Source organism: Aythya fuligula, chromosome 17 (genome assembly GCF_009819795.1).
Source record: "Aythya fuligula isolate bAytFul2 chromosome 17, bAytFul2.pri, whole genome shotgun sequence".
NCBI classification, from domain to species: Eukaryota; Metazoa; Chordata; class Aves; order Anseriformes; family Anatidae; genus Aythya; species Aythya fuligula.
Genome location: NC_045575.1, coordinates 1,028,668 through 1,055,656, shown reverse-complemented (window position 1 = coordinate 1,055,656; position 26,989 = coordinate 1,028,668). Strand labels below are relative to the sequence as shown.

Genomic DNA, 26,989 nt, shown 5'->3' with positions numbered 1-26,989 from the left:
GTCACTCCTTCCCCGAACTGTGCTGCCCAAACAAACTCGGGGTGAAGGAAGCAGCTCCGGTGCCCCAGAGCAGCATCAGGGTCAGGCAGGGAGCGCTCCCCACGTCGCTGAGTGCTCTCGGAGAGCTTCCTGGCTCCCCACCTGCATCTCCCTGGCTCTACCCCGTGCTGCCTCCCCAGGTGCTGGTGCTGCGCTTGCGGGACAGCATCATAAAGATGGGCGAGGAGCTGGAGAAGGCGGCCGAGTCGGAGGCACGGGAGAAGGAGAGCACCAAGTACTACCAGAGGAGGATGGAGGAGATGAAGGCGGACATGAACGAGCTGGTGCAGAGGGAGCTGGAGTCCAGCCGCCGGCGCGTGGAACTGGTAAGGGGGTGCTGCCTCATGGGCCCCTTTGTCCTGCCAAAAATGGACAGTTTCAGGCAGCCTTTGCTTTGCAGGCCCTCCTCAGCCCCCTGCCCTCCTGCACCCCACAGACCAGGGCTTGCCCAGCTTGGCTGCTTTGGGATGGGGGCTCAGGGAATCCCGGGCCATGCACGTCTCCATGTGCTGCTGCAGAGCGAGCGGTGTCCTCCCAGCCCTGCTCCCCTGGGAGGTCAGGGAGCTGTGGAAGTGGTGGTCCCATTCCTCCAAGGGATGCAGAGCACGCCAGGTCTGGGCTGCCACGAGTGGAGCTGGGGAGCTCCGGGCTCACTGCAGGAGCAGAGGATGGCTTCTCATCCCCCGCAGCCCCAAAGCATCGAACCAAAGCTGTCACCGCAGCTCCTCGCTTTCCATTTCTCCCCAGCTGGGCAGGCAGGGCTGGGCAGTCTCTCTGCTCTCTATTTTGTTCCAGGAGGCAAACTGCTTTGCCTGCTCATCTCTAGCAAATGCTGAGCAGGTGCCCAGCTCCTGCTGCTTTTCTGGGGGAGAGCTGCAGCAGGGGGAGCGCCCGGCACGGGGCAGTGCCCCTCGGGCTGCCCAGCCCCGCTGTGCTGCTCTGCACGGAGACAGTGAGCCCACGGACAGGCAGTGAGCCTGCTCTGCTTGCACAAAGCCCCAGGCAGAGCGGGAGTGCAGCAGAAATAGCTTCACCTTCGCTGTACAGTCCTCTCCCGGCAGCTCTTTTCATGTTGGTATTTTCCAGTAAACAAAAGGAAAGCCTTGCTTCCAAGCAGTAATTGAAAGATATTGCATTTCTGCTAGCGAGACAGCCGCATTAGAAGCAGTTATTTTATCAATAATCTTTTATTTAACAATCAAGGAGAGCTCGCCATTTAGTTCTCCCCGAGGCTGCGAGCCCTTCTGAAGGGAGCGCTGCTTCGGAGTGAATTGCTGCACAGCCACTGCACACACCACAGACAGGCTTTGTCCCTGCTCTGCCAGCCTGAGCCCGGCGTGCTGGAGACCCCCTGTATTTGATGCTCGGTCATCTTATGCTTCTGTCCCCCAAGTTTGCAGGGAGTCTGAGGGAGCTCCCAGGAGCACGGCACAAACAGACTTGCTCAGGGACAAATGGGGGCTGGCTGAATCCAGGCAGGCAGGCAGCTGGGGTTACCGGCATTGGCTGTGGGAGGAGGGAGCTGAGCAAGGAGGGCGCAGGAGAGGAGGTCCTGGGGATGCCTCAGGCCAGCCCTGGCTGTTCTGGTGGCCCCACAATGTTCCCAGCAGCGGAGGCATTGCTCAGCCCACGCTCCTACCAGCACTCCTGTAAAGCATCACAGAGAGCTGTGATTGCAGCTGTGCCAGGCAGGGAGCATCAATAGTTCATACAGAGCCACTTACAGCCCTGCTCCTGCTAAATCCCCCATCTATTATAGATACCGCATGAATTATTCACTTAACATTACTTAAGTCGTGGTCTGCACCTAATGATTTTTTTTTATTTAAATAAGCAGTGGTGAGGCTGTGCACTTGCCAGGCACTACCAGGGCTTGAGAAACACCCGGCGGGACGGTTCGTTACTCAGGTGGGATTAGGAACTGGTCTGGCTTCCCAGGTCCCAAGAGCTGATGTCTGTACGTAGGGTTTTTATTCTAATGGCTCACATTTATCAGAGGTGGAGGCACATTAAATCCTACTACCACAAGGACTGTTGCTGTCCCACCGCCCCCATGCCTCCGGCTGGGCTCAGGACTCCCGTTCCCATTCCTCCCTCATTTTTGACCCACTTTGGGCAGTTGGGAGGCAGAAGCTGCCTCGTGCTCCATTCACAGACAGCAGGGAAAATACAGCCCAGGGATGGGAGCTGGAGAGCTGGCTGCCAGGCAGATGGCTCTGCCTTATGAATTTTGTAGGAAGAATGGGGTTTGAATGCTTTCCAAGCCCTGTGCCGTCGCAGGGAGGGATGCATGTTTTCTAACGGAGGGGGTAGTGCTTGGCCCCGCTTGTCTCCGTCTTTGCTTCAGTTGCATGTCCTGAATTTCTCCCATGGAGCTGTACCTCCTCTTCCTACACAGCCTGGCTCTGAGCCTGCAGCAGCTCCTGGTCTCTCAGCTGCTGTGCTGACACCCGGAGCGTGCACGGCTGCACCCAGCTGGCAGAGCCTGAGCCGTGGCAAGGGGCAGGGGATGGATTTCCAAGTCCTGGGGAGTGTAAAAACAAACCCTGCTCTCTCTGCTCATCACGAATGCACACGCATTTGTGCTTTTCCTGACACGAGCCTCCTGGTGAGCTGCCCTGTGTGGTGTAGGGAAGGACGGGGCAGGGGCTGGCACAGGCACCAGCTGCCCTTGCTGTGACCGGGATTTGGGCAGGGGGGTGCCGGGTGCTGGGCATGGTGCCTGGTGGCTTCAGTGCTCTGGAGACAGCACCAGAGCTGGGGATGTGCCCCCATCCTCCTCTTAAAGGAGGTGTCTTTAATGAAGCTGTGAAATTCATCAGCATAATAATTAACTACTTCTACTGAAAATCAAAGTACAGGTGTTAAAATATTCTTCGCACGGGGTTTTGGTTCGTTTTTTGAAGGTGAGAGTCACGGTGTAAATAATCTTTTTATGGTCCCTTTGATGGGAGAAACCCTTTGTAATTGCAGCCCTGCCATCGCCACGCAGTCCAGCCTGGTGTAGCATAGTAGAGCCTGATATTTATGATTTTTTTATTTGCAACCTTTAGCTGGTTTGTGGCATTTCCAGTGAAGCTGAAAATGGGAGCTGCTTGCTAGAGCAGCCAAGAACGCTGCCTGCCCCAGACAAACCCCGAGCTCTCAGCAGGGCCTCCAGCAGCCCCCAGACTGGGGGTCTCGCAGCGCTGCTCTTGTCTTTAAGTGCTGATCTCTTTGGCTAAGTGCAACGAGAAGATTATCAAAGGGAGCCGGCCCCTGGAGGTGAGGCTGGGTGGTGGAGGAGCCAGAGCTCTGCCGTGCGCTAATTAGCTGTGTCGTGCAGCGGGCGGGCGATTTCTGTTTTGCCATTAAAGAAGTAAATTGTCCAGGAAATCACCAGCACTCGTGGCTGCTCACAGCACTTCCAGGTGCTGCTGGTGGCTGGGTGCAGGATGCACCCCGTCCCGCTTGAGACCGCAGCCGCGGAAATCTTGTCGCATCGAACTTTCCGAAAAGACGAAAGTTAATTGCTTAATTAAAAATAATAATGATTGATGAATACTGCAGGTGTACGCTAAGTTATTCAGATAGCAGCCATCCAAATTGGGCTAATTAGATTACACTTCACTTCAGGCGGATGGGAGCTCGCAAAGGTGGTGTTGTGACAGCAAAACCGCAAACACAAACACAGGCGGCGGGTCCTGCTGCTCGCTGGTGCCTGGCTCGGCATCCTTCACGGCCCCATAAATATTTCACTGCTGTTGTTGCTTCTCTCTTCTTAACTTACCTTCAAATGCCTCTGAGACAAAATTAGACGGAAAAGAAATCCTTGAGAAAGGAGGTTTGGGAAACCCTTATGCAGGGACGCAATGACAGCAAAGCCTGGGGTGTGAGGAGGGGCCAGAGGGTTAGATCCCTGCGGCTGCCAGAGAGTCAACAGGGACCAAATCTCATAAAGAGTCAGGGAAAAAATCCAATAGGTCCCAAATCTCATAGAATTGGGAAATCACCACCTTACTCCCCAGCCGGGCACCAGTGCAGGCTGCTCCAGCCTTCAGCCCAGCCAGATGCAGACCCTGCCCGTGGCTCCCCTTCCTCTCCCAGCCCCGTTCGTGTTCCTCAGCACTGCTCCCACCCAGGCTCCGCAGCCACCAGCAGCAGGGTGCTGGGATAACGGGCCATGAGCGATGAACACCAGCAGGATCAGCCACACGCTGCCTTTCATCTCCCCAGGTCTCCCCGCAGCTTTCGCTCAGTTCTCCTGCGCTTTCTCTCCCGGGCAATGCCAGGGCTTTGTCAGAGGCTGGCGAGCAGGCAGGCTGGGATTTTCTCAGTAAATGTGTTCCCCCTTTTTTTTTCTTTCTTTTCCTTTTTTCTGCTGAGAGGAGACAAAAAGGCAGCAGCGCTCAGAGGCTCTTCCTGAACGTTAACATTCAGGCCAGTCACTGTATGAAAAGTGCAATGCTTCCCGAATTTCCATTTAGATTGAAACAACATATGTCAGAGGTGTCTAATAGCTGGCTGGGATAACTGCGGCCTGACGCTGGGGCGTTTATTCTCGGTTTGTATAATGAAGATAATTTTTTGCATTTGAAATGTAATTATATTGACATAATTATTCCCTTCCTTGAGACAATCATAGGGTACAGCTACTTTGTGCTTGATTTTAAGAAAAAAGGGTTAAAAGGTCCTTTTTCTGCAGCTGACGCTGGCTGACAGCATGTTACAGTGGGTAGGGGTGAGCACCATGGGTGCCACGGGGCTGGGCACCCGCTGGGTGCTGGTAGCTGTGGACATGGTCCTGGGGTCACAGCCCCCCCACGCTGCCTCGTCCCCTTGGTGGCCTCCTGCCAGCCCCAGCATCTTCTCTGCGAGGCACAAAGTCCTGCTGAAAGCCAGGGCACGGAGATCCAGTGGTTGTTTCTCCTCCCCACGTAGTCTTGCTGCAGATCCATGTGCACAGACCCGTACAAGTCCCTCAGCAGCGGAGCAGTCCCAAATTATTCTCTGACTGTGACTGGTGCTTCCCTTTGTGTGTGCTCAGCCCGTGTACCCACGGTGATGGTGATGGTGATAGCGCTGCTGCTGCAAGGAGTCTGTTTTAGCAACACCACTGTGCTCGAGCACTGCCCGTTCTGGTTTAGGAGCAGGAATTCTCAGCCCTACATTCACGCCGCCCCGAGCAGGGCCATGGGCAGGAGCTGCAGGGCTGTGGGGTTTTGCCCCTCACCAGCCCAGGAGCGGGGCTGGGGGCACGGCGTGTGCAGGGCTGCCTCCGTGCCAGGCAGCCTCAGGTTAACAGCAGCAGAATGGGAGAGAGGAATTAAATGCAGGCAGTGAACTGTATTTAATTGGAGCCGTATCGTGGAGCTGAGGAATTAGTTCAATAGAGGCTCTTATCAGCGTGTCTGAAGACTTGGGCTTTTTATCCAGCAGTTGTTTTACTGCCGGCTCTTGCGGTTGCAAATAGCTGAACACAGGCACGTCGCCAGCCAAAATTTGGGTTTTGTTCTGTGTGGAGCTGGCTCTGCTCAGGGGCCAGCCTCTCCCCGTGTGCCCCCTCCCGAGCCCCCAGCACAGCAGTGTCCCTGCTGGGCAGGGCAAACCCCACTGCCTCGGAGCAGCTCCCGCAGCTGAACCCGGCCTTCCACGCCTCTGCACTGCATGAGCGGGGAGGGAAGCGCAAGGCTTGGAAGCACCAAATTTCAGAAAGCTTCTTGGCAGCCTTCAGGTTTTTCCCAATGTTGGTGCCTTTCCAGAAGCAACTGTGATGCTGTGCGACCATAACTGGGATCCTTCTTTGCATGTTTTTATGAACTGCAATGCTCTTCCCCCCGGGCCTGGGCGCGCGGTGATACCAGGGCTTTCATTATTTACTCTGACAGTCTGCTGGCTCCTGCACCGTGGCCTGTCGCAGCCTGCGCTGCAAATCATCTCTCACCTTGTCACCACCGAGATGGCAATTTTACAGCTGGCAGCTTCAATCAAGTTGAATTTGCAGCTTGCGCTCTCTCTCTTTTTCTCTCTGCCGTGTGATGGTTTTAGAAAAAGGCACCAAGACTTCCTCGTGGCTGCGCTCGGAAAAGCCTGGCAGCCAGATCGAAGGGGGAGCTCGGCCCCCGCGGGCTCAGCGGCGAGCACCGGGTCGGGCATCCCTGGTGCACCACGAGGCTGCGGGCGCTGCCGGCCTGCAGAGCCGCCCGGGTGGTGCTGCTTCCCTGCTTCTCCTCCTGCAGTTTGAATTATAAATGAAGCTCCTGTCTTTCTTATAAACCAGCAGTGTTTCTGGAAAGGGCTTTGTTTCTAAGCAGGTGCGTGGTGTGTGTGGGCAGGGGGTGCCCCAGGAGCCTCCTGCAGTCTGCACCCCCACGGTGCTCCCAGTCCCAGCCCTTTGGGATGTTCTGCGCAGGGGGAGGTGTTACCTTTTGATATCACGTTTGGCCATTTGAGATATTTGAGATATTTGGCTTACATTTGGATTTGGGGTGACACAGCACCGTGCTGAGATCCCCACCTGAGCACAACCCAGCTCCCACAACGTGTGCCCGCACCGCTGTGCAGACCTGGTGCCCGCTCACCGCCAGAGCCCAGCATCCCCGCTTGCCGGGAGGGGACACGACTCTTCAAAGATGGTTTTATTTCTTGTTCAGGTTTTGTTCTCAATGCTGAGCTGCAGCACGTACACACACAGCTCTGGCGGCTCGCAAAGACATCCCCCTGCACTGATTGTTGCTGGCTGTACAACCTGGTGCTGCGCTGGTGCTGCCGTGCATCTAAAACCAAGGGCCCACCGTGTGGAGATACCCGCAGCTTTCTGCACACTAACTGTTGGGCACTCCTTACGTTCTGCCCCAAGCTCGTTAGTGTTTGCTCATCATCTTTAGCCTTCTGTTGTGAGGGTTAGGGTCAGTGATGTGGTGGGGGTGTCCCTTGGGGGAGTCCCTTCAGCTTTGCTCACCCGTCCCCATGTGCAAGATGGCACGGGCGCGTTGGAGGCTTGGCAAGCCACGGCAACACAACGCAGCGGGGTCCTGGTGGTGGGTGCAGGGTTGGGGTTGGCACTGACCCCATGCGGTCCCGCAGGAGCAGCAGCTGGCCGAGGTGGCGGCGGCACGGCAGGGGCTGCAGGCAGACCTGGGCACCGCCATCCGGCGCATCGCCGACCTGCAGCTGGCCCTGGAGGAGCTGCGCGCCAGCGACGAGAGCGACGCCGAGAGGTGAGGCTGCGGGGCCAGGCGGGGTGCTGGCGGTGGGGAGGGCACAGCAGGGCGGTGCTGGGGTGGCTGCGGCTGCACCCCTGCAGGAGAGGCAGCGTTTTGGCTGAGAGCGTGTTTATGAACAAGTAACTTGACATTGATAAATGGTCACATGAAAAAGTGTCACCCTTGAAATCATCTCGTGTGGCGCAGCTTAAGAGAAGCAGAAAGGATGGAGAAGGTCCTGATCACAGAGCAGCCCCCTGTTCCCTGCAGGGCTGGTGTGCCAGGGAGGCACAGAAGTGCCCGCTGCCCCTTCCTGCAGTGCAGAAACCGGCCCTGGTTCGTGCCTTCCCCTTCCTGGGCTCGGCAGGGCCCGTGGGTGTCCCCAGGCTGCGGTGTCCATGCAGCAGGTGCCCTGTTGCTGCATTTATCGATCAGAAAACCTGGCTTTGTTCAGCCACAGAAGCTGGGGGGCCGGGAGGAATCAATGCAGCTGGGCACATGAGGTGGAAGAATTTACTAGGAAAAAATGGGAAAAGTATTCTATTGAATTTTTCAGCTGTTGTGTCCACAGCCCTCCAATTTTCCCCTCTGCTACACTGCTAAAGGGGCATCATGATAAATGGAGACAAAGTAGATAAATACATTTTTAAAAAATGGCAGGGATGTGCTTGTCATCATGCTGTGAGAAGAGATTTTTCTTTATGCAGTGATTAAACCGGGGAAGGGTGAGCTAGAAACCATGAGCTCAGAAATTCACTTCTTCATAAAAAAAAAAAAAAAAAAAGATTTCCAATACAATTGGCACATTGCAGAGGTGAGAAGCGCTTCCCGGCAGGGACATCCTCAGCTGCTGCGTTTGGGAAAAGCGATGGGTTCTGCTTCACCCTTCAGCAGCACACACGATGCCTGATGGCACGTCCTGCAGCCACGAGCCCTGGGCAGGGTCTCTGCAATGTCACCAGCCTGAGGCCGGTGATGTTGTCCCCTTGTCACCAAGGTTGTCCCCTCCCCGGGGGGTGGCTCGGTGACCATACTGCTCCCTGCCCATGCTGAACACAGGCCCCCAAGGCAGCTGCCACGTCTGCTGCAGCAGCCCCCAGCCCTGTGGGGTGTTGGGGATGTCTGCAGGGTCCCTGCAGCAGCGCAGAGGTGTTGCAGGGAGCAGGATGGGCTTTGAGCCTTGCAGCCTGCTTGCCCGGCACAGGAGGCTGTACCCTGGCTCTGCACAGCCCTGCTCCTCCGTGTTGGCACCAAGCTCTGACGTGGTTCCTCTGGAAAGGTTTTGATCTGTGCCTGACCCCACTGCCCTTTGTTTGCAGCGTGCAGACGGCGCGGGACACGCTGTGCTCCAGGAGGGAGACGTGAGTGAGCCCTCGGAGCTGCTGGCCACAGGCGTGGTGCCCACACAGGGCTGTCAATGGTGGCTGTGTGTGTGCCACCATGTGCCACCTCAAGCCACCACGTGTCACTGTGTGCCCCATGCTCCCACCCTATGTGGACGGACTGGCTTCTGTGCCAGCTCCATGTGCCCCTGACGGTTGTGCTCTCCCTGGGCACTCTGCTTGTGCCTGCTGGGCTGCAGTGGGGCACGTTAGGCTGCTCTGCAGCCTGGGAGGGAAACAGAGACCCCAAAGGGCTCCATCCAGCCCCCAGCTGGAGCGGTCAGGGACCAGTGGGGTCAGGGACCCCCAGCCCCTTCCCGGCACTAACAAGGGCTCTCCTCTCCTCTCTCCTCTCCCCGCAGGGACGCCTGCTCCAGCGTCGGCTCCGTTCTGAGCCTGGAGCCTGCAGAAAGCATCCGCTCCTGGCTGGGCTCGTCCGCAGGCTGGTCGTCCCCGACGGGTGCCAGCGTGGCCGGGAGCCTCTCGGCACAGTCCATCGGGAGCCGCAGTGCCCAGGGCCCGAGGTAAGGGGCTGCCATGGTCACGGTGGGCAGCAGCAGCCTGGGGGGAGCCCCACGCAGCTCTCCTCCGGGGAAACCACTGGCTCTGGGTGTCAGCTCCAGTGGATTGCAATGTGGGGAGGGGAGGAGAAGCCAGCACCCTGCGGTGAGGCGTGGGCTCTGGGTGCTCGCTGGGCTGGTGCAGCTCCAGGGCGGGTTCTGGGGAGGGCAGCGTCCTGCAGAGCCATGCGCATGGGCACGGAGCCTGGGGTGTGCAGCCAGCAGAGCCCTGCTGGAGGGGGCCCGGGGAGCAGGGCTGGGTGTTGGAGCCCCAGGGCTGGTCCCTTGGTGCCACCAGTGTCCCCTGCGGCTCCGTCCCCACGCAGAGCACAGCCCGGCCCCGGGGCTGCTGGCGCTGATCTTCTCTCCCTGTAAACCTCGCGGTCACACACATCTGGTGGCATCTGTTGATTTCACCGTAATTTTCCCTTCCAGCTAAGATATCTTTAAGGATATTAAGGGAGAAAAAAAATCAATTTGCAAACACTGCTGGTGGATCAGCCCAAACAGTTTAGCAAGAGCCTTATGTTATTAGTTCTTTAATACTTGCTCTGCGAGGAAAATATGTGCCATCGCACACAGCCTGCGGTTGGGCCACTTCAGCTGAAGAAAGGCTTTGGGTGGCTTAGGGCTTGCAAGGCTCCGTGACCAACATTTGCAGTCATTTTTCAAGTTTGTGTATTGTGAAGGTGCTTGGGGGGCAGCGAAGGAGCCCCAAGGGCTGAGAGCAGCGCGGGTGTCCGCTGTGAGATGGCAGAGGCACTGCCGGGCAGCACACGAGCCCTGCCGGGGGTTCTTCCTTCTGTGGGTGTCCTGGTGCGGCGTGTATGGGGCTGAGGAGGGAGAAGAGAGGGGAACAAACCCAGTTTGGTGTGGCAGGTCCCGCGGCACAGCGAGGAGCACGGCGGTGGGCAGGAGGGAGCGGGGGAACCGCGGGGTTCGAGGTCGCAGCATCAAATCAAGGAAGGTAGTCGCTGCCACGCCAGGATCAGTGAAACGCTAGATGAAAGCCACTACATCAAAAACATGCTTCAAGCAGTAAAACATCCCTTGATGTATTCTCTAGAGATAATTTAAAGAGGCGATGCAGCCTATTTGAGGATTTGTATGCCATATGCTCACTTTTCGCTACCGAGGAAGCAGTCTGCATTTACACAGTTTTAATATGAAATATGTTAATTTTTGGTGGCGATGCTGCTGGGCTCTGAGCAAGCTGCAGAGTGGCCTGAGCACTCGCGTGGCCAAACCACTGGGGCTCAGCTCCATGCTGTGCCACAGCAGGGACACGTGGTGGCAGGGGCTGGGCAGGAGCCACTGCAAGGGCTCTTGGTGTCCTCCTGGTGCCCACCTAGTCCCCGTCAGTGTGTGCTTTATGGGTAGGAAATCCAGGCGGATGCAGCTCTCCGGCTGCCGCTCGTTGCAGACATTAGCATTAATCTCCCTGCTCTCATTCCGGAAAGGTCTGTCCTCGCTGCGTGCTGTGGCTTTGTACAGTAAAATAGCTAACTATTGCCAGAATTAATTTTCTGAAGAGCAAGTCCCCTGGCAGCAGATACCTTGCATAGGCTGGAGCAGCCTGCCCAGTGCTGGGAGAAGGCAGGGCTGGGAGCAGGGCTGGGAGCAGGGCAGGAGGTGGCTGGGAGCCCCGAGGCAGCCGTGCTGCTCCCCAGCACCCCCCAGCAGCGGTTCCTCCCCGTCCCCCAGCACCTTTTGGGGTCTGCTGGTCCGAGTGACCCAACCGTGATTGTAAGTGCGTGGCAGTGAGTCAGGAGTTAGGGCTTATATCATGTCTCTGAGCTAAAGTGCACTGGATTTATAATGAAAGGGCAGGTTTGTAGGCTTGGGGATTAATAAAAATAACTTGCTGGGCCGACCACGGCCATTGAGAAAGGAAATTTGTACCTAGACCTGGAAATAATGTGACAATCTGGCTCTGTCCTGGGGTTAGTGAAAAGGCAAATTGCAAATCCCAGTGTGGGAGCTGTGTTTGGCTTCGCTAATCTAAGATGGAAACATTAGAGAGGAGGCTGGATGAAATGCAAACAAACAGAAGATGAGACCGGTAGGTAATAAAAACGAGATCAGCGAAACGAGCTCTTCCTTATTAAGATTCCTTTGTCTTACACAAGCACCCAGTAATGAAAAATGAATCTGCCTAGCACTTGCTTCTCTGTAGTACATATGGGATATTTCCTGAACAAACAGCTGTCAAAAGCCAGAGGAAAGAATATAAGGCTATTATCGTCAGTGTAGTGCACAGAAACGAGAGATTTGATTAACGTTTTCTTTAATTCTCTGCTATTTAAATGCTTGTACAAAATGTTGGACAGCAGAGCTAAGCCTCAATAAATATGACACACAGCAGAGATGGATAAACCTTCCATTTTTTATTAGGAAGCAAACTCAGAACTTAATGTATTAATCCTGCCTCTCGCCAGGCAGGTCGTGGCAGCCGGTCCCAGGTGCAGGCAGGGGAGCTGAAGGACCCTCAGGCACCTTTAGGTGCTTGCACCCCGCAGCACCCACAGCCCCGGCGTGCCCTGGCACTGCCGCTATCCCCGCGGGGCTGCCCGGGCTCTGTGGGGCTGATATGGCCCGGGGAGAGGTGGCAGCTCTGCTGGTGGGCTCCAGGCATTTCCCCTTCTGTCCTCATCCCCAAAACCTGGATCCCGGGTACACGGCTGCTGGGATGTGCCACACTTGTCTGGAAGCGGTAGGGCGTCAAAGCAAATTGTTATATTAGAACTGGGAGCTGTTCTGTAGATGACGGCGCGATGAGAAAATCCTCTTCTGTCAGAAATTAGGCCAATTTCTTCTCTCTCCCTGAAATGGAGTTGTCTTGGCTTTATTTATGAGCTCCCAGGAAAAGCATCCGAGCTCCACTTTTATCCCTGGTCATGTGTTGCAGTGCATGTGCGGATTTTATTGTATAAATTATTTCAACTACCATAATTGTAATCATGTTAATTGCTGTGTAATCTTCACTAATTATTGTTGTATGTCATTTGCTTTGGTGTGAATGGCATATTACAGAGTTCCTTTTGGCTCGCAGATGCCTTCAGAGCTCTGCATTGGGCCCCGAGCCTTAGGAAAGCCGTCTTCCCGGCAGCGGGGCGACGAGCGGTGTTTGCTTTGCAGCACGCTCGCCCATCCCACCTCCCGCAGCGTCCCCCACCACCCCAAAAGGATTGGGGAGCACCACATGAGGCAGCGAAGACCGGGGATGCAGTGATGCTGTCCTGAGCCCCAGGAGCCATTGGTTGCACATCAGTTTGGGATGCGTGGCTGTAGGGGAGCTGTTGCAGGAAGGGGCTGGCTTGCGTTTGTGCCCCTCATTTTGCAGAAGGCAATTAACAGAAAATGAGGTGTAATTTCAGTGCCCCTGCGGCCCCAGGGCACGCAGCAGTGGAGGCTGCAGCAGGACGCTGAGGGCAGGAGCTTGGGGACAAAGCACTGAGGGGTGGGTGCCCAGGGCTTGGGGGTCTCCAGTGGGCACAAAGCTGGGCAGCCCCTGCAAAACAGCCCCCCTGCCCCCCTGTCTCATTCACGTTCTCCTGGAGAGAAGAATAACGTGATATTCTGGTCTCCAGGATGGACTTTTTGGTGGCACCCCCCGGTTTTGGCAGCGCTGCTTCCTGTGAGGGAAGCGTTAACAGCTTCTGCTGGAAGGACTCGAGTGTTGTGGGTGCTGGAAAGAAAGAGGAAAAGTGCCAAAAGCTGAGAAATCCTGCAGCGCTTCCCCTCGCACAGTGCTTCACTGCCTGGGGAGGGTCTTCAGCTTCAGCCCTTCTGCTGGGGGCAGGGGTCTGGGGGGTCTGAGCACGGGGTGGATGTGGCCCCTTGTGCAGGGACCTGGCACGGTGCTGGGGCTGGGCGCAGGGCTCCTGCTCGCTGCCTTCGCTCCACTGCAGGCTCTAAAGATCTCCGTAAAACGAGGAACTGCCCGTCACGCTGAGCAGGACAATAAATTGCCGAGTGCGAGCTGGCTGTGTTCACAGTCCATTAGAGCTCCTTCCCTCCTCACTTCACTTTTATCTCGGTCTTAAAGGAAGATATCGAAGCTGACCGTTTAATTTATGAAAGCCGGCCATGCGGCAGGCAGCTTACGGTGCTGTTTGCAAACACGGGGAGTGATTGGAGCAACTTCCATATTCTCTCAGAAGGTTTACACATGTTATTTAGGTGGGATGCAATTTAGGATGCTAAAAACCAGCGTTACCAAAATGTGTCCAGCTGTTAATCAGCCGGACGCTTCAGCGGCATTGGGCACAGTGGCGCGGTGAGTCCTGGAGGCTGCTGCATTCCTTGCAGGAGATCAGCCCTGTGCTTAATTCTCTCCACGTGGGATATCCGAGCAGTGTGGGGCCGCTGGCGAGCTGTGGGCACGCAGCCCAGCAGGCACAGGGGAGCGAGGGGACCCGCAGCGGCTCCGTTCCCCTCCGGCGGCTGCAGTCCCTTCCCCTTGGCCGCCACGGAGTTTGTCTCGGCGTGTAAATGATTTCACGGGTCAGCAGAGCCCGGGCTGAGCTTGTCCCGCGTTGTCGCTGGGATTATCCACTCTCACCCCGTTCCCATGGCGACGCGAGCCTTTCCCTGGGCAGGATGCTTTTCTCCTGCTGATGGAAAACCTGGCAGCAGCTCCTGCACATCGGAGCCTGCTCACCTCCCGGAGATCTGTTTGTATTTAGGTTCTGCTGCTTCACCCCGTCCTTCCCTCTCTTTTTCTCTCCTTTTTGGTGCCAGACACACTTGGACCCAGGAAGCCTTTCCAGGTCCAGGTCCCCCCGGGTGCTTTCTGGCTGACTGAGGTCCAGGCGGTGCCGAGGGGCTCCCAGCAGCGGGCTCAGCCCCTGCCAACCTGCGGTGCTGGTGAGCGCCCGCGCTCCTCGTCTCACCGGCACGCGGCTGAGAGCGAGCAGCCTATAGATAGTAACTGGCTATCATGGAGCTAAAATTACACACTGCGCAGCGCTGCAGAGCGTCGGCTTTATTTCAGACGTGCCCTGGCAAAGCAGCCCTTTGCCTTTCCCTGCAGTGGCACAAGCAGGAAATCCATTTCTTCAGCCCTTCATGCCAGTGTAGGTGATGGGGTGACCGTGCAAAGTGTCACAGCTGGGGCTCGGTGTCACTGGTGACACCAGGACAGTGAGTGAAGCCCCCTCCCCACCTCTGAGCATCAGGTCTGCAAGGACAGGGACAGGCTTGGTGCAGAACAGCCCTTTCACAGCCTGCAGGCACCCGGACCTGGCCCCTTGAGAAGGAATTCAGCACCCGTGGTGCCTGTGGGGATGTTCCCCAGCACCGTGCCGTGTCATGAGGTGGTGGCGGTGGGCGGTGGTGTTGCCCTTTCTGCTGCTCGACGTCTGCGCTCAGTGCAGGCTGCCAGAGCCATATGTGCCGTGCCGATGCCATCCCCAGTGTAGCACCACGCTCTTGCTTACGACCCCGTGGGCCCGCCGGGGTGAGGGCTGTGTTTCAGGGGCAGAACGGGCAGAACAGCTCCTGATCGCTGAGCGCACAGCACCCCCGCGGTTCCTGCCATTCGCGGTGCCACTGCTTGCAGGGTGAGCTTCCAGCCCCGCACCATCAGGCTCACTGCTGACAGCTGCTCTTCAAAGAGCAGATTTTCCCCCAAACTGCATTTGCTTGGAGAGGAAATCTGTGCTGCTGGGCGGAGAGCTGCCATGCCGCTCTGCCAGCCCCTGCCCAGCTCATGCTCAGAGCCCCTCGTTGCAAAGCAAATCCTGCTCCGTCCCCACGTGAAAGGAGCTCGTCCCTCGGCTTGTGCTCTGCCTGGGGCTGGGTGTTTGTTCTGCTCCTGCAGTTCCTGGCGGTTTTTCCTTCCCAGAGGAGCACTGGTGCAACATGACCTACGGTAATGTTAAGAGGTACTTAAGCTGCTGTGTGAGTTGGTTTCACAGATTTTGAGAATAATCTTTGGTTTGGGCAGGAATAAAATAAGTCCTCTATTTTGCTATAAGCTGACAGGAAGGAAGGATTTTTGGAGGTGTTTGTTGCTTTGGCAGAGCTGAGTCGGTGATGCCGTACACTTTGTGCCATGGAGTCAGCTGGTTTGGTTTGCTCAGAGTTATTTAAGATAAAATCTTCGGTCACTGCTGAACTTCTCGATGCTGCAATGAGAGTTTATTTGGAGATTACCGTGCAAATGTCAGCTTTTTACCGCTCACGCATGGCCTTGCTGAATGACATTATGCTTCGCGGAAACCACGCTGCTTAAACTCACGTGGCTCTCTGTCGTTTAGGGGGAGCAGAGACATGGCAGAGCCAGCACCCACCCGGCCGGGCTCTTCGCTGAGCACCACGAGGTCCGTCGATGCTGGGGACCTGGGGACGGCTGCGAGTCCTTTACTGGGTGCTAGAAGACGGGAGTATGTGAAGCCTCCTGCAGACGAAGAGGAGCTGGCAGGCCCGAAACAGCCAGGGGATAAAGCAGGAGCGAGGTCCCCCCTGGTGCCGCGGCGGGGGCTCTCGCCCGCCCTGGAGGGGAGGACCCCCAGCCCAGCGTCTCCTCCGGTGCCGAGGGGCGCGCGCTCCCCGCTGCCCAGCGCCTCGGCCGCGCTCTCTGACTACGTGGGGGAGCTGCGCAGAAGAAGGGGAGCGGAGCGGGAGCAGGGCTCGCTGCAGCTGGAGGACACCCCTGCCCTCCCCATCTACCGCACCACCGGTGCCGCTGCCCTGCGGCGCTGCCGGGTGCACCCGGAGGTGGCCGAGACCCCGGGGGACTTGAGCACGGATCAGCCCGGGGCAAGCGGCGGAGCCGGCAGCAGCCTCCTGCGCTCCAGCAGCCTGCGGAGCATGGCCTGGGAGCCGGCGGAGACAGGGGAGCCGGCACGCTCCCCGGTGCTGAGAAGAGCCTCCAAGTTTGGCTCCTGCGATTCCCTTCTGCTCTCCCTGGGCAGCTCCGGCCGTGGCTTGAGCTCGGCAGCCACGGGGATGGAGCCGCTCGGGGCGCCCCGGACGAGGCCGTGGAGGAGCTGCCTGGAGCCATCGGCAGAGGAAGGAGGGGAGGCATCGGGCTGGGCCTCCTTGAGCTGTCGGAGCGCACGGTCCAGCCCCGGGCTGGGCGAGGGGCAGGGGGACGACCCCAGTGGCTGGAAGATGCCCACCCTCAGCTTCGAGAGGAGAACTGGCCCCGACCTGGACGAATTCCTCCCGGCCATCCGGAAATCCCGCTCCACGAGCAGCCTGGCCAAGCCCGGCAGGGACAGACGGGACGGCCACCGGCCCCTGACCGTCCGCTTCGAGGACGAGGCCATCGCGGGTGGCTCGGCCTCCTCCAGGAGCAGGAGCACGGGGCAGCCCAGCCTGGCCCCCGGGGGGAATGCCGGCACCCTCTCCGACTCCGACTCCTCCTCGGGCTCCGTCCGCTCCTCCAGGAGCGCCGACAGCATCAAGCGCCGGCCGCGGAGGCCGGATGGGGAGGGCTGCAGTGGCAAAGGCACCGCCGAAAGCAACGTGGAGAGCCTCAGAGCAGAGGCAGAAGGGAAGGAGGATGACGTGAGCAGCATCATGAGGAAGTACCTCGGAAAAGAGTGAGGTAATCACATGAATCTGTGAGATGTGCCCAGCCCCTGGGTGCCCTGAGCACGGAGCAGCGATGGCAGGGTCGCCCCTGAGCTGCTGCCCTCCAGCCCACGCTGCCCCGACACCACAGGGTGCCCACTGTGCCCCCCCAGACTTCCCAAAACACCGTCCCCTAGCTCCTGCCACACAGCCCCACAGACACATCCCGCTGTCTGGGAGCTCAGCCCTGTGGCTGTGCTTGTCTGCTGAGCTTGAAATTTGCCTCGCCTCGACACCGAAGGTCACCCCCTCCAGTGGTGGCAGCTCGATTTTGTCAGGCTCACATCTTGTAGTTAACAATTGTCTCTGACAACCACTTGGATCCAATTTTTGGATTACAACTGACACTTGGAGAATCAGGATTTATTACTGCAATCCAGGTTTGAAAGCAAAGTCCCTAATGAATGCACCGCAACTGTAATTAAGTGTTTAAAATAGATTAGAAAAACATTTTGTAAAACCGTTGCCTTTAGATGAACTTATTGGGTGTCAAGCTGTGACCAAATTGACTAAGCCAACACAAGGAGGGAGCATGTGTTAATAAAGCATTTCTTTCCAGGAAGCAACATTTGCATAATGCGGTGTCCCACTCAGCGCAGCCTGTCGCAGCGAGCTGCTCTCACCGGCCCCTTACCCGAGCGAGGAGCTGCCACCAGGCAGAGCACTGCCCCGCGCTTAGCAAGGGCATCAGATGGGAAACGTAATTTAAGCAGGGACTGAAAGCGGCTCCCCAAAAGCCAGGAGATGGTTTTACACATGATGAGACCCTTTTGGGTTTAATTACGTTCTGGTTTCTATGCGCTCCCAGTCTATTCTGTGTAACTGCGGGTGCGCTCGGGGTCAGCCATGGGGTGAAGCACTTTTCTTCTCCTGCAGTCGCTCGGCTGCCCGAGGTGTCTCACCCCACTGTACAGTGCTCGGAGATAAGCAAAACAGCCAAAGGATGCTTTTGGGGCTGGGTGTGAAATGCAGTGCCAGCAGAGCGGAGCATGAGGGCTGGTCAAACCGAGCTGCGTGTTGAAGAGCACGTTGCAGGATCTCACTCCCTGTGTAAGTTTTTCTTCTATTTTTAGTTTCCAGAAGCTGAGACTGTATCTGAAGCTTTTATAATTCCATTCGTATTGGAAGCTGGGCATGGCCGAGGTTCCCCAGCTCCTGCCTGCTGGGACACCTGCCCACGTCCCCCGACACCAAGGACAGCGACGTGGTGCCAGTTGCGGTGGGAGGCTGCGTTCCCGTGTCTGCTTGGTTTTTACACAATAAAGGATTTGCTTCTTTGACCCAAGCCTTCTCTTTCCTAGATGAGCCACAGCCTCATTTGTCAGGTGTTTGTGGCATGATACGGGTAAATGCATGACTCTCCCCATCAGCGCTTGGCTAGAAGGGTCACACCAGGGTGCACAGCCCCGTGCGCCCCTTGGAGCAGCATTTTTAAGGCGAATTGGGCAGGATTCAGCATTTTGCCTTGCCTTTTGGATTCCTCATCTTTCTTTCTAATTTAAGCCAAGCCATTGCAGCAAGAAGCACTTTCCTTGTCACAGATGAATGTGAAGCCACCGTCTCCGGGTTCACGTCAGCACTTTACTCAGCCTCGCGCGCGCTGCGAGCATTTTCTCACCCCCAGCCAGCGCCACAGTACCAGCAGGCTGGGGGATTTGGGTGCAGCCCCGCAGCCTCAGGGGCTCTCTGCTCACACTGCTGAAATGAGGGACTCGGAGCTGCTGCTTCCCATCCCCCTGCTGCTCCTGGGCATGGTGTGCGTGCAGTGCCCCCCGCTCCTGGGCATGGTCCAGGTGCTGCAGCAGCCCTGGTGAGCCCGGAGCCCGGTGCGTTCATGCAGGATCCAGCCACTGCAGCCACTGCAAAGTGAGGAGCACCCAGCACCATCCTGTCCCTTCTCTGACATCTGACCTGCAGTATTGGGTGGCTGAAGCTGCTCACAGTTCGTTTGTAATCTAAAATTGGTACATGCAAATAACTGAATAATCTGAAAGAGCTGCATAAACGGCTCATTATTGGTGGAAGCTGCAAAGATGATTCCTTTGACACTGAGCTTTGTGTCTGGAATTACCACAGCACGCTGCTGCGGCGGGGTGCTGGACGTGGAGCTGTTCCTATTTAAACGTGCAGAAGGGAAGCGGGTTTGTGTGCAATAACGTACAGACCTTTCCTTTTTATTCTCTTTCCTTCTGCTTTCACTTTGCAGGACACAAAGGAAATTGCTCTGTCACTTGAAATGGCTGCACACATCCTTTCACAGGGAAAAAATGATGTTTGGACTGGAGCCTTTCAGGCTGAGTCCCAAGAATTGTTTGTCCTTGAGACGCCTGGTGCAGGAGAGGCAGCGAGAACGAGCGACCGGCAGCTCCGGCCGGCAATAAACACCGCGCTGTGCAGCACGGGGTGTAAAAACGCCTGTCAGCCACAGCTCCCATAGCACAGGAGACAAGTAACCGATGGCCAGAGCAGCCAGGGTCAGCAGCGCAGCAGTTTATGGCCCGCAGCAGGACAGGAGCCGTTCGCATTTCCCCTGTATTGCAGCCCCCTGGGCTGCTTTGGGCCGCTCAGTGCAGGGCTCCTCTTTGTCCCTGGGCTCGGGGACTGCCCGGTGCTGTCAGCCCCACCGGGGGCACTGCCAGCCCCCGGCACGGCAGACGTGGGGAGATGGCTCCACATCAGCCAGAGCAGCGCCAAGCGGCAGAGGCCGCCAAGTTTCTAATTAATATAATTAAAGCACGCGCTTTGCTTCCAATGGATGTGCTTCCTGAGAGCATCCATCAGGGAAATGAGCACCAGAGCAGGCAGCTGGGTGGGCTCGTGCCTCACTCCATGCAGCACCCAGCTTGGCTGGGTCTGGCCCCCCAGTCCCCATCCTCCCCCTGTCCCCCGAGCCCCCAGCCCCTGCGTGCCCCTCTGTGCCATGGCAGCAGGGAGCAGGCGCTGGGTGCAGGGAGATGCTTCATGGTCCCCTCTAATGTTCTTAGGGAAGTGGGGATCTACATTTCTAACACTTGCTAATATCTGGGCAGAGTGTGTAAGCTGCTGATCAAACAAATAAGCTGCTTTTCCCCGTGCCTGCATCCTGCCCCCACTGAAATCTCTCCGCTTTGATTCCTAACACTCTTAATGTGATCACAAAGAGGCATCTCCTCGCCTTGCCATGGCCGCGGGGCCTGGGAAGGGAACACTTGGGGCTGCCAGGTTTGTCCTGCTCCTGGTGGCCCCAGGAGCCATGAGAAGGGGCTGGGGGCATCCCCCCGGCCGGGCGGCTGCCAACTCCCCCAGCGCCGCCTCCTGCCCGTGTGCCACCGGATTCAATTTCACGCCCATTGGATGCGCAGAGCTAATACCAAACTGCTGCGTGCACACAGCCTCTCTGCCAGTTAAATGTGTCCCTTCCAAAAGGGAGATATAATTGAAGTTATTCCTCCTGCAGGCAGTTCAACAGGCATGGAAGCCTCCTCTTTCTACCCTAAATGTCTGCCATTGTGGCCGGTCTCGCGCTCCAGGGCCTCACTCCTTGGCAGCTCTGGCAGCAGCCAAGCCCCCGTCCCTTACAGCAATCTATTGGTAACATCAAACGGGCTTGGGAATTCACCCTGCGATGAGGTGGGGGCACGGCTGGGTTGCTGTCGCACAGCTGGATGGGAAGCAAGTGTGGCCTGGGCCCTCCAAAGCAGTGTGTCTGTGGCCATCCTTCCTCCGAGCATGCATCCACCCAGCAGCATGGGGATGGTGTCCCCATATCACCCTGTGGATGATGTCCCTGCACTGTGTGGGGCTCTGAGGTCCCTGCAGGACCCCCCCACACCCAGGATGAGGCTGTTTGGAGGCAGCAGGGTACATGCACCCTGCAGGGCTCCCTGCTGCTCGCCTTGCTCCATGCGTCGGGGCCGAGCTGCCGGCAGATTTGGGGCCATCTGTCAGACTGGTTTTGTTGTGCCAGGGCTAGGGCTGGCTGTCACCCTGCCCGAAGCCCTGCTAGAGCTGCTGCACCAGCGTGAGCCAGCCCAACCCCTCCTGCAGTGCTGGTGGCAGCGGCGCACGGAGCTCCAGAGGGGCTCCCGGCAGAGCCCAGTGCACTTGGAGCATTTGGGGACTATTTAAACCCTGCCACGTGCTCGCGTGCTGCTGCCCTGTGCGTGCTGGCCGGGCTGCAAGCAGGAGGGCAATTCCCTCAGGGCTGGGGCCGGGTCTGTCTGTGTGTGCCTCAACTTGAAAGGTCCAGAATGTGCTGTGTGCACTGAGTGAATGATGAGCTGTGTGCGTTGTAGAGGTGCCTGGTATGCCATCAGAGGACTGCTACATTAGGAAAAACACACTGTGATTATCTTCGCTCCATTTTCCAGTTCTCACTAAAGGCAATTTTTGCCTGAACTCTGCTATTGTTATAATTGATTTTTTTTTTTTTTTAATTTGTATTTTTCTGAATGTGGTGCCATGCAGGACTTTCCCCTGGGTACCCAGACAGAATGTTTACCAGCCGCTCACTGATGTGCCTCCTTGCTCGTTGAGCAAAATCACTGCGGGCTGCAAGGCAAACTCAATACAATTATGTTTCACCAGGCAGTTAGAGGTCACTCCTAATAACTTGTACTGTGCTAATGAATGTACGTGGTGGCTGCTTTACTACTTTATGCTGTGAGGCCTGGTAGCAGGGCATGGCCTCTCCTTCAGTGCCCAGGAGCAGAGAGAGCCATGGACGGGGCTGGAGGAGGTGAAGGATGCGAGGGATGCTTGCACAGCTCTGGGGGAGGTTTTGGGGGGTCAGAGGGGCAGCTCCCTGACCTTGCGCCCTGCAGGGATGCCCAGGGCTTCAGATAGTGCTGGTGCCAGGATCCAACCTCAAAGCAGGTCCTACACCCACCGGCTGCTCACCGAGGAACACGGCATAGCTGTGAGAAGTGTGTGTGCAAGAAGTGCCAGAGGCAGCCCCCACCGCTGGGCTCCCCACTGCTAAACCAAGCGGGGACCCGAGCGACCTCGTGCTGCTTGTGGCACAGCCGAGGGGCACTGCTCCCAGCACAGCCCATGGTTCTCGTGCTGTTTTTCCACGGCTTGCTGTCAAGCTGCTCGTCTGAGTGGAAAGTGCAGTATTTCTTTGAGTTGCAGCCCTGGAAGAACAGCCAGAGCTTAATTACAGCAAAAGGTCCTTGTGCTGGTGCGGCACATTGCAAACCAGCTGGTGAGAAAAGTTTCCACAATAGGAACCTTTCCAGAGTAACGTCCTGGCATTAGGGGGCCCTGGAAGAGATGGAGGTTTTTAAAGGGAAGAAGAAAAACAGCAGAAGAAAATAACTACCCCGAGGTTCATTTGCATTCCTATTGCAGAGCGTCAGCATTGCGATACAAATTCAATCCACCCAGACATCACTTATAGGAACAACTGCAAAATCCAAAACTGGGGCAAACTGTTGATGCCGAAAATGTTTTTTAAGATGAATATTAATGTTCTCGTCTGCGGGGCTGCTGGCTCGAGAGGCTGAGGAAGAAGAACTGCGCCTTGGGAGATGGCCCCGTGGAGATCGCTGTACCCTGCAGCTGTGAGAGGAGACGATCACACTTCTGCTGTGTTTTGCTGTCACATTAAAAATAGCTCAAAGTCTTGTTACTGGAAGACAGAGATCGCGGGGCTTGGTACCTGTCCACTTTAATTACTTCCCAGCAGCACGAGCTTTGTCAGCTATCATCCGACAGGACAAAACCGTTCTGCTCTGCAGACGTTCCCCAGCTCTCCTCTCGCCAAGGTGGGGTCTGCTCGGAGCTGGTGGGCACGGAGCCGCAGGAGAGGGTGCAGGGGGGGTGCAGGAGCCCCCAGGGACCTGGGCAGGGCAGGGAGCCTGGGCAGGGGGAGCACAGGTCAGCATCCAGGGCAAAGGGGCCCTGAGCTGAAAGTGTGGACATGTGCTTCATGGAAAGCGCCAGGAAAGCAACATTTGGAGGTAAAGAAATGGCAGAAAACAGATTTTTTTTGTGTGAAATTCAGTGAAAAGATGACTGCGAGTTTCGCGGAGTGCAAGCTGTGCAGCTTTGATAATTAATTAATATTTACAGAGGGCTTTGGGCGCCTCAGATGGAAGATGTGGAGCACTATTACCTGATGGATGGCTGGTGACAGCGCCTGAGGATGGGCGTGCACGGGATGGGAAGCCACGGGAGGCACCGAGCCATGGGGTGGGTGGCAGAGCTGTGGGGAGGTCTGGATCCAGCAAAGGTGCTGAGGGCTTTGATAGGACATTCCTGACCTCTGGCCAAGCAGCAGGGCAGCAGCAGCAGCCCCCACACTCAGCAGAGTGGTGCTCAGCAGCCCCGGGATGGAGCCGGCCCTCCCCTCCGCCGGGGCTGAGCTCTGCACCCTTGAAGTGGTTTCGCATTAATGTTGCCAATTGCGGTTTTGAGCCCAAAACACCCCACAAATTTAATTATTTATTCATATGAAATGTGCTTACAATTACAAAAGGGATTCACTTAATTGAAAGTGCAGCCAGCGTTTTAATAAAACTATAAAAGGGTGAAACGTGCATAAATGGAAGAAAAGTGTTTAATCTCAGAGAGATTGCTTGATGCTAGAGAGTGCGTTTCGCTCCCAATATAGCTAAGCAAATAATACTGAGATCCCACGAGCAAAGAGATATTTTTATCTTTTTGCTCAAGCCCTAGGTTTAAATTTGACATTATAATTGTGAATTATGGTAGTTCATTACCATAGCTACAGGAGGCTTTGGCCAGCTAGCGGCTCGCCTGGCTGATGTCTGTCGCATGCCGGCTGTGTGCCGTCCTGTCCCTGCAGCGGGGCACGAGGGACAAGGGGCAAGGGACAAGGGATGAGGGATGAGGGATGAGGGACACCCCAAGGGTCACCCCGCTGGGCATGGTGCCCCAGCCTGCTGCTCTCCCCTCTCGTCAGGGCTGTTCTTACAAAGGGGCTGGGGGACCCCAGGACCTGCACTCGCTTCCCAGCCAGCAGGTGCTGCCGTGAGATGCGGGGACGGGATGGGAGCTGCTGGTTTGGCACCGGGGGTGCTCAGCGAGAGGGTGCCCAGGCTGCACAGCCTCGAGGGGACAGAGCAGAGAAGTGGCTGCTCTGCACAGCACCATTGCGACGTGGTCCTGCTGAAACTGCACCTTCCCAGTGTGTGGGAGCACGGGGCAGCAACCCCAGTGCTGCACGGGGAGGTGCTGGGCAAGAGCTAAGGCAAATCGATCCCTCTGCCCGCCTGCTTGGTCCCGTGCCAGGCGCGAGGGGCAGCGCATCCTCCATGAAGCCTTTGGTAGCTCCCAACAGTCAATTAATCCTTTTCTTGTTAATACCACAGAGCAGCTTGTCTGGGCTGCGAGAGCCTGTCTGCTTCCCGATGAATAACACAGCGCAGCGGGGAGGTTGCTCAGGAATTATGTAGTGATTATAATTAGCGTGGCGAGTGGAAACGTGGGACACGGAGGGGAGCTCGCGCACCCGTGCTGCGTGCGGCTGCACGGGGGGAGGATGAGCTGCTGCCCTCGCTGCTGGGAAGGATGCTGCTGGGGGAGATGCTGCTGGGGAGGGCCTGCCAGAAATGCCCCCTCCTTCCTCCAGCCAGCAGCCAGCAGAGGTCCTGGGTACCCTGCGCAGGACCGGCCGCCTCTCCTAATGCTCCTGGAAAACCCAGCTGCCCCGTCCAGCCCCTGGGGTGGTGCCGGGCCTCCAAGCATGGGATCTGTCCCTGCCTGGGCTATGAGATGGGCATGGCCAGTGCCAGCAGGGACAAGTCCTGGCTCCAGGTGGATCCTGCTCGCTGTGTGGGTGCCCTGGGAGCCACTCAATCCACGTTTCCACAGCCCCAAGCTGATTTCATAACCGGTGCTAACACAGCTGGACCACTGGGGCAGGGGAGTGGGTGGGAGGGGAGGGTGAGGGCGAGTCCTGGCTCTCACTTTTACAGAGATTAACCGGGGAGCATGCACAGAAATCCCTGACGGCCACAGCCTCCTGCCCTCTGTGCAGGCTGATATTTCTGCTGGGCCGCAGTGATGTGACCATCAGCGACCATGGGGCACGGAGCAGCAGGGGGGCAGCAGCCGGCCCCGCACCCTGGTGGGGTGGGCAGCACGGGGTGGGGGTCGGGACAGGGCTCCCCTCGACTGCATGGGTGCTGCTCCGACCCCACAGACACCACGCTGGCTCTGCCCAGCCAGCAAATCCCCGGGATTTCACAGCGATTAGGAGCATTAGCAGCAGCTGTGCAGGGGTGACCACTTTGACTTTGCAGGTCTGCAGCCTCCTGCTGCTGCTGAGACCTTGAAGAAATCGTCACAGGACAGCCCTTGGCTCCTCTTGCTGCCAGGCTTATCCTAAATCCCTGCCCAGCAGTGCAGGCTGGAGGGAAGGAGCTCTGCCTTCGGGCTTCTGCGCTGAGATCCCTCCTGCCTGGTGCTGCGTCTGCCTCCTCTCCTGCTCCAGCCTGCAGATGAGGAGCCTGCACGGCTCCTGCACGGCACAGCAGGTTTGGCTGGGGAAATCTCCCCGCACAGGCAGCGCGTGGAAACGAGCCCTTTGTTTGCAGCAAAAGCCGGGGGTTTGGAGGCTCCTCCTCAGAGCCGCTGCTGTCTGGCAGAGACTTCACCCTCCAGCAAGCCAAGGGGGGAGAAGCAGAAGCGAGGTTAGGAACACAGAGCTGGCAGTTTGGGGTGCTGCGGCCAGGCTGTGTGCAGGGGAGGCTGTCGGGTCCCCCTGCCCATGCCCCAGCAGCCTCAGGGCCCTGCAGGAGCCTTGTGGTGTGGGCACGGTGCTGCAGCCCTGCCGGGGCAGGGAGCTGAGCCCACAGCCCCCCAGCCACCCTGCTGGCACCCCCAGGCGTGAAGGAGCAGCCAGCTGCACAAAGCCATCCTCATCCCTGACACGGTGTGGAGTGGTTGTGGCTCAGCACCCTGCCCCAGCAGCTCGCGGTAATTGGGATCGCGCTCGTCAGCGCTGCCCCGACAGCGGTGCCAACGCTGCAGCTGCTGAGCGACGCCTCTGCAAAGCGGCTGCGAGCACCTGCAGGAGCCCTCCCGGCACACAGCAGCCTTCCCGTGCTGCCACGCGTCCCCGGAGCCCCTCGAGGCGGTGCCAGACTGCGGGAGCTGCTGGCGGCGAGGCGGGGAGCTCCCCACAAAGCCGGGATCCCAGCTCTCCAGCTGAGGGGCTGCTGCTGGCAGCCTGAGCTCGGGCAGCGCGGTTGCGTTGTGTGTTGAGGGGAGTTGCTGTAACCAAGGAGATCGGCGACTCGGGAAACGGCGAGCCCCACGTACCGGGGCTTTTCTTCATCGCTGCACTCGCACGGCACTGCGCTCTGCTTGGTAAACGAGGCTGCAGACAGCGCAGCCCTTTGCGTGGAGAGGCTGTTCGTTAAAAGGCACGCTCAGCTGGAACCTGCTGACAAACAGAGACGGAAAACTTTGAAAATCGGTGCTGAAATTCCCTGCGTTCCTCTGTTTGCAAAACTTGCAGCTGAAGTGCAAAAAGCACCAGGCCATCTCCGAGGCAGCGCGTGCTGGCATCGTGCCGAGGAGCTCACCTGGCAGCAGGGCCAGCCCCGGGTGCTTGGTGCAGCGGTGCCGATGTGCACGGTGCATGGAGCAGGGGGCTGTGGGATGAGCTCTGCCCACAGGGAATCTCTCGGCCACGCTCAGGGAAGGCAGGTGGATACAGATCGCTGGGAAACTCCTCTCTGGAGCCTGGGGAGGAAAGCCATTATTTAAACATGAACTTGTTGCGTGGGCTCGCCTGCAATAAAGCAGGAGTGTGGAGGTGTGGAAGGAATTACTTCTGTATTTAATCACGCCATAATTACAGGACTAAGCTCTGCGGAGCAGCTCCGTGGTTGACTTTGCTGCCCAGCTCGGCCCCAGCTCACACAGGGGTCTGAGCGGTTTGACCCCAAACACTCGGGGACAACTTTGGATCGAGCATGGCCTTTGCAGCCCCGGGCAGACGGACAGGATCTGGCCCTAAGGTTTCAGCCACACTCATCCAAACGTGGCTGTGCTGATTTTAAGGCCAGAGGGATGCTTCAGGGCCCGGGACGGCAGTCCAGCACAGGTGATTTGATTCTTCCTGTCCTACTGCAGGACAGAGCCCAGTCATTTGTGTCTGAGCAAAGCTTCTCGAGAGAAACTGCCCATCTTAGCTGGAAAGCTGCAGGAGCTGGAGGAAGCACCACTCCCCCTTGATAGTTCGTCCCAGTGGGTAATTACCCTCACTATCAGAAACGTGTCCTTT

The 26,989-nt window shown here is 57.4% G+C and overlaps 1 protein-coding gene across 1 annotated transcript in view; it reads left to right on the top strand.

Moving 5' to 3' along the window:
• Nucleotides 1-17,929, top strand: part of MYO18B (myosin XVIIIB) — a 55,601-nt gene extending 37,672 nt beyond the window's left edge. Inside the window, exons 38-44 of the mRNA XM_032199046.1 lie at nucleotides 180-365; nucleotides 7,105-7,238; nucleotides 8,543-8,584; nucleotides 8,968-9,129; nucleotides 15,429-15,602; nucleotides 15,708-16,723; nucleotides 17,823-17,929. Of these exons, the coding sequence (XP_032054937.1) occupies nucleotides 180-365; nucleotides 7,105-7,238; nucleotides 8,543-8,584; nucleotides 8,968-9,129; nucleotides 15,429-15,602; nucleotides 15,708-16,722 (1,713 nt within the window). The 3' untranslated portion in view covers nucleotide 16,723; nucleotides 17,823-17,929. The remainder of the gene's footprint in view (nucleotides 1-179; nucleotides 366-7,104; nucleotides 7,239-8,542; nucleotides 8,585-8,967; nucleotides 9,130-15,428; nucleotides 15,603-15,707; nucleotides 16,724-17,822) is intronic.
• The last annotated feature ends 9,060 nt before the right edge of the window (nucleotides 17,930-26,989 follow it).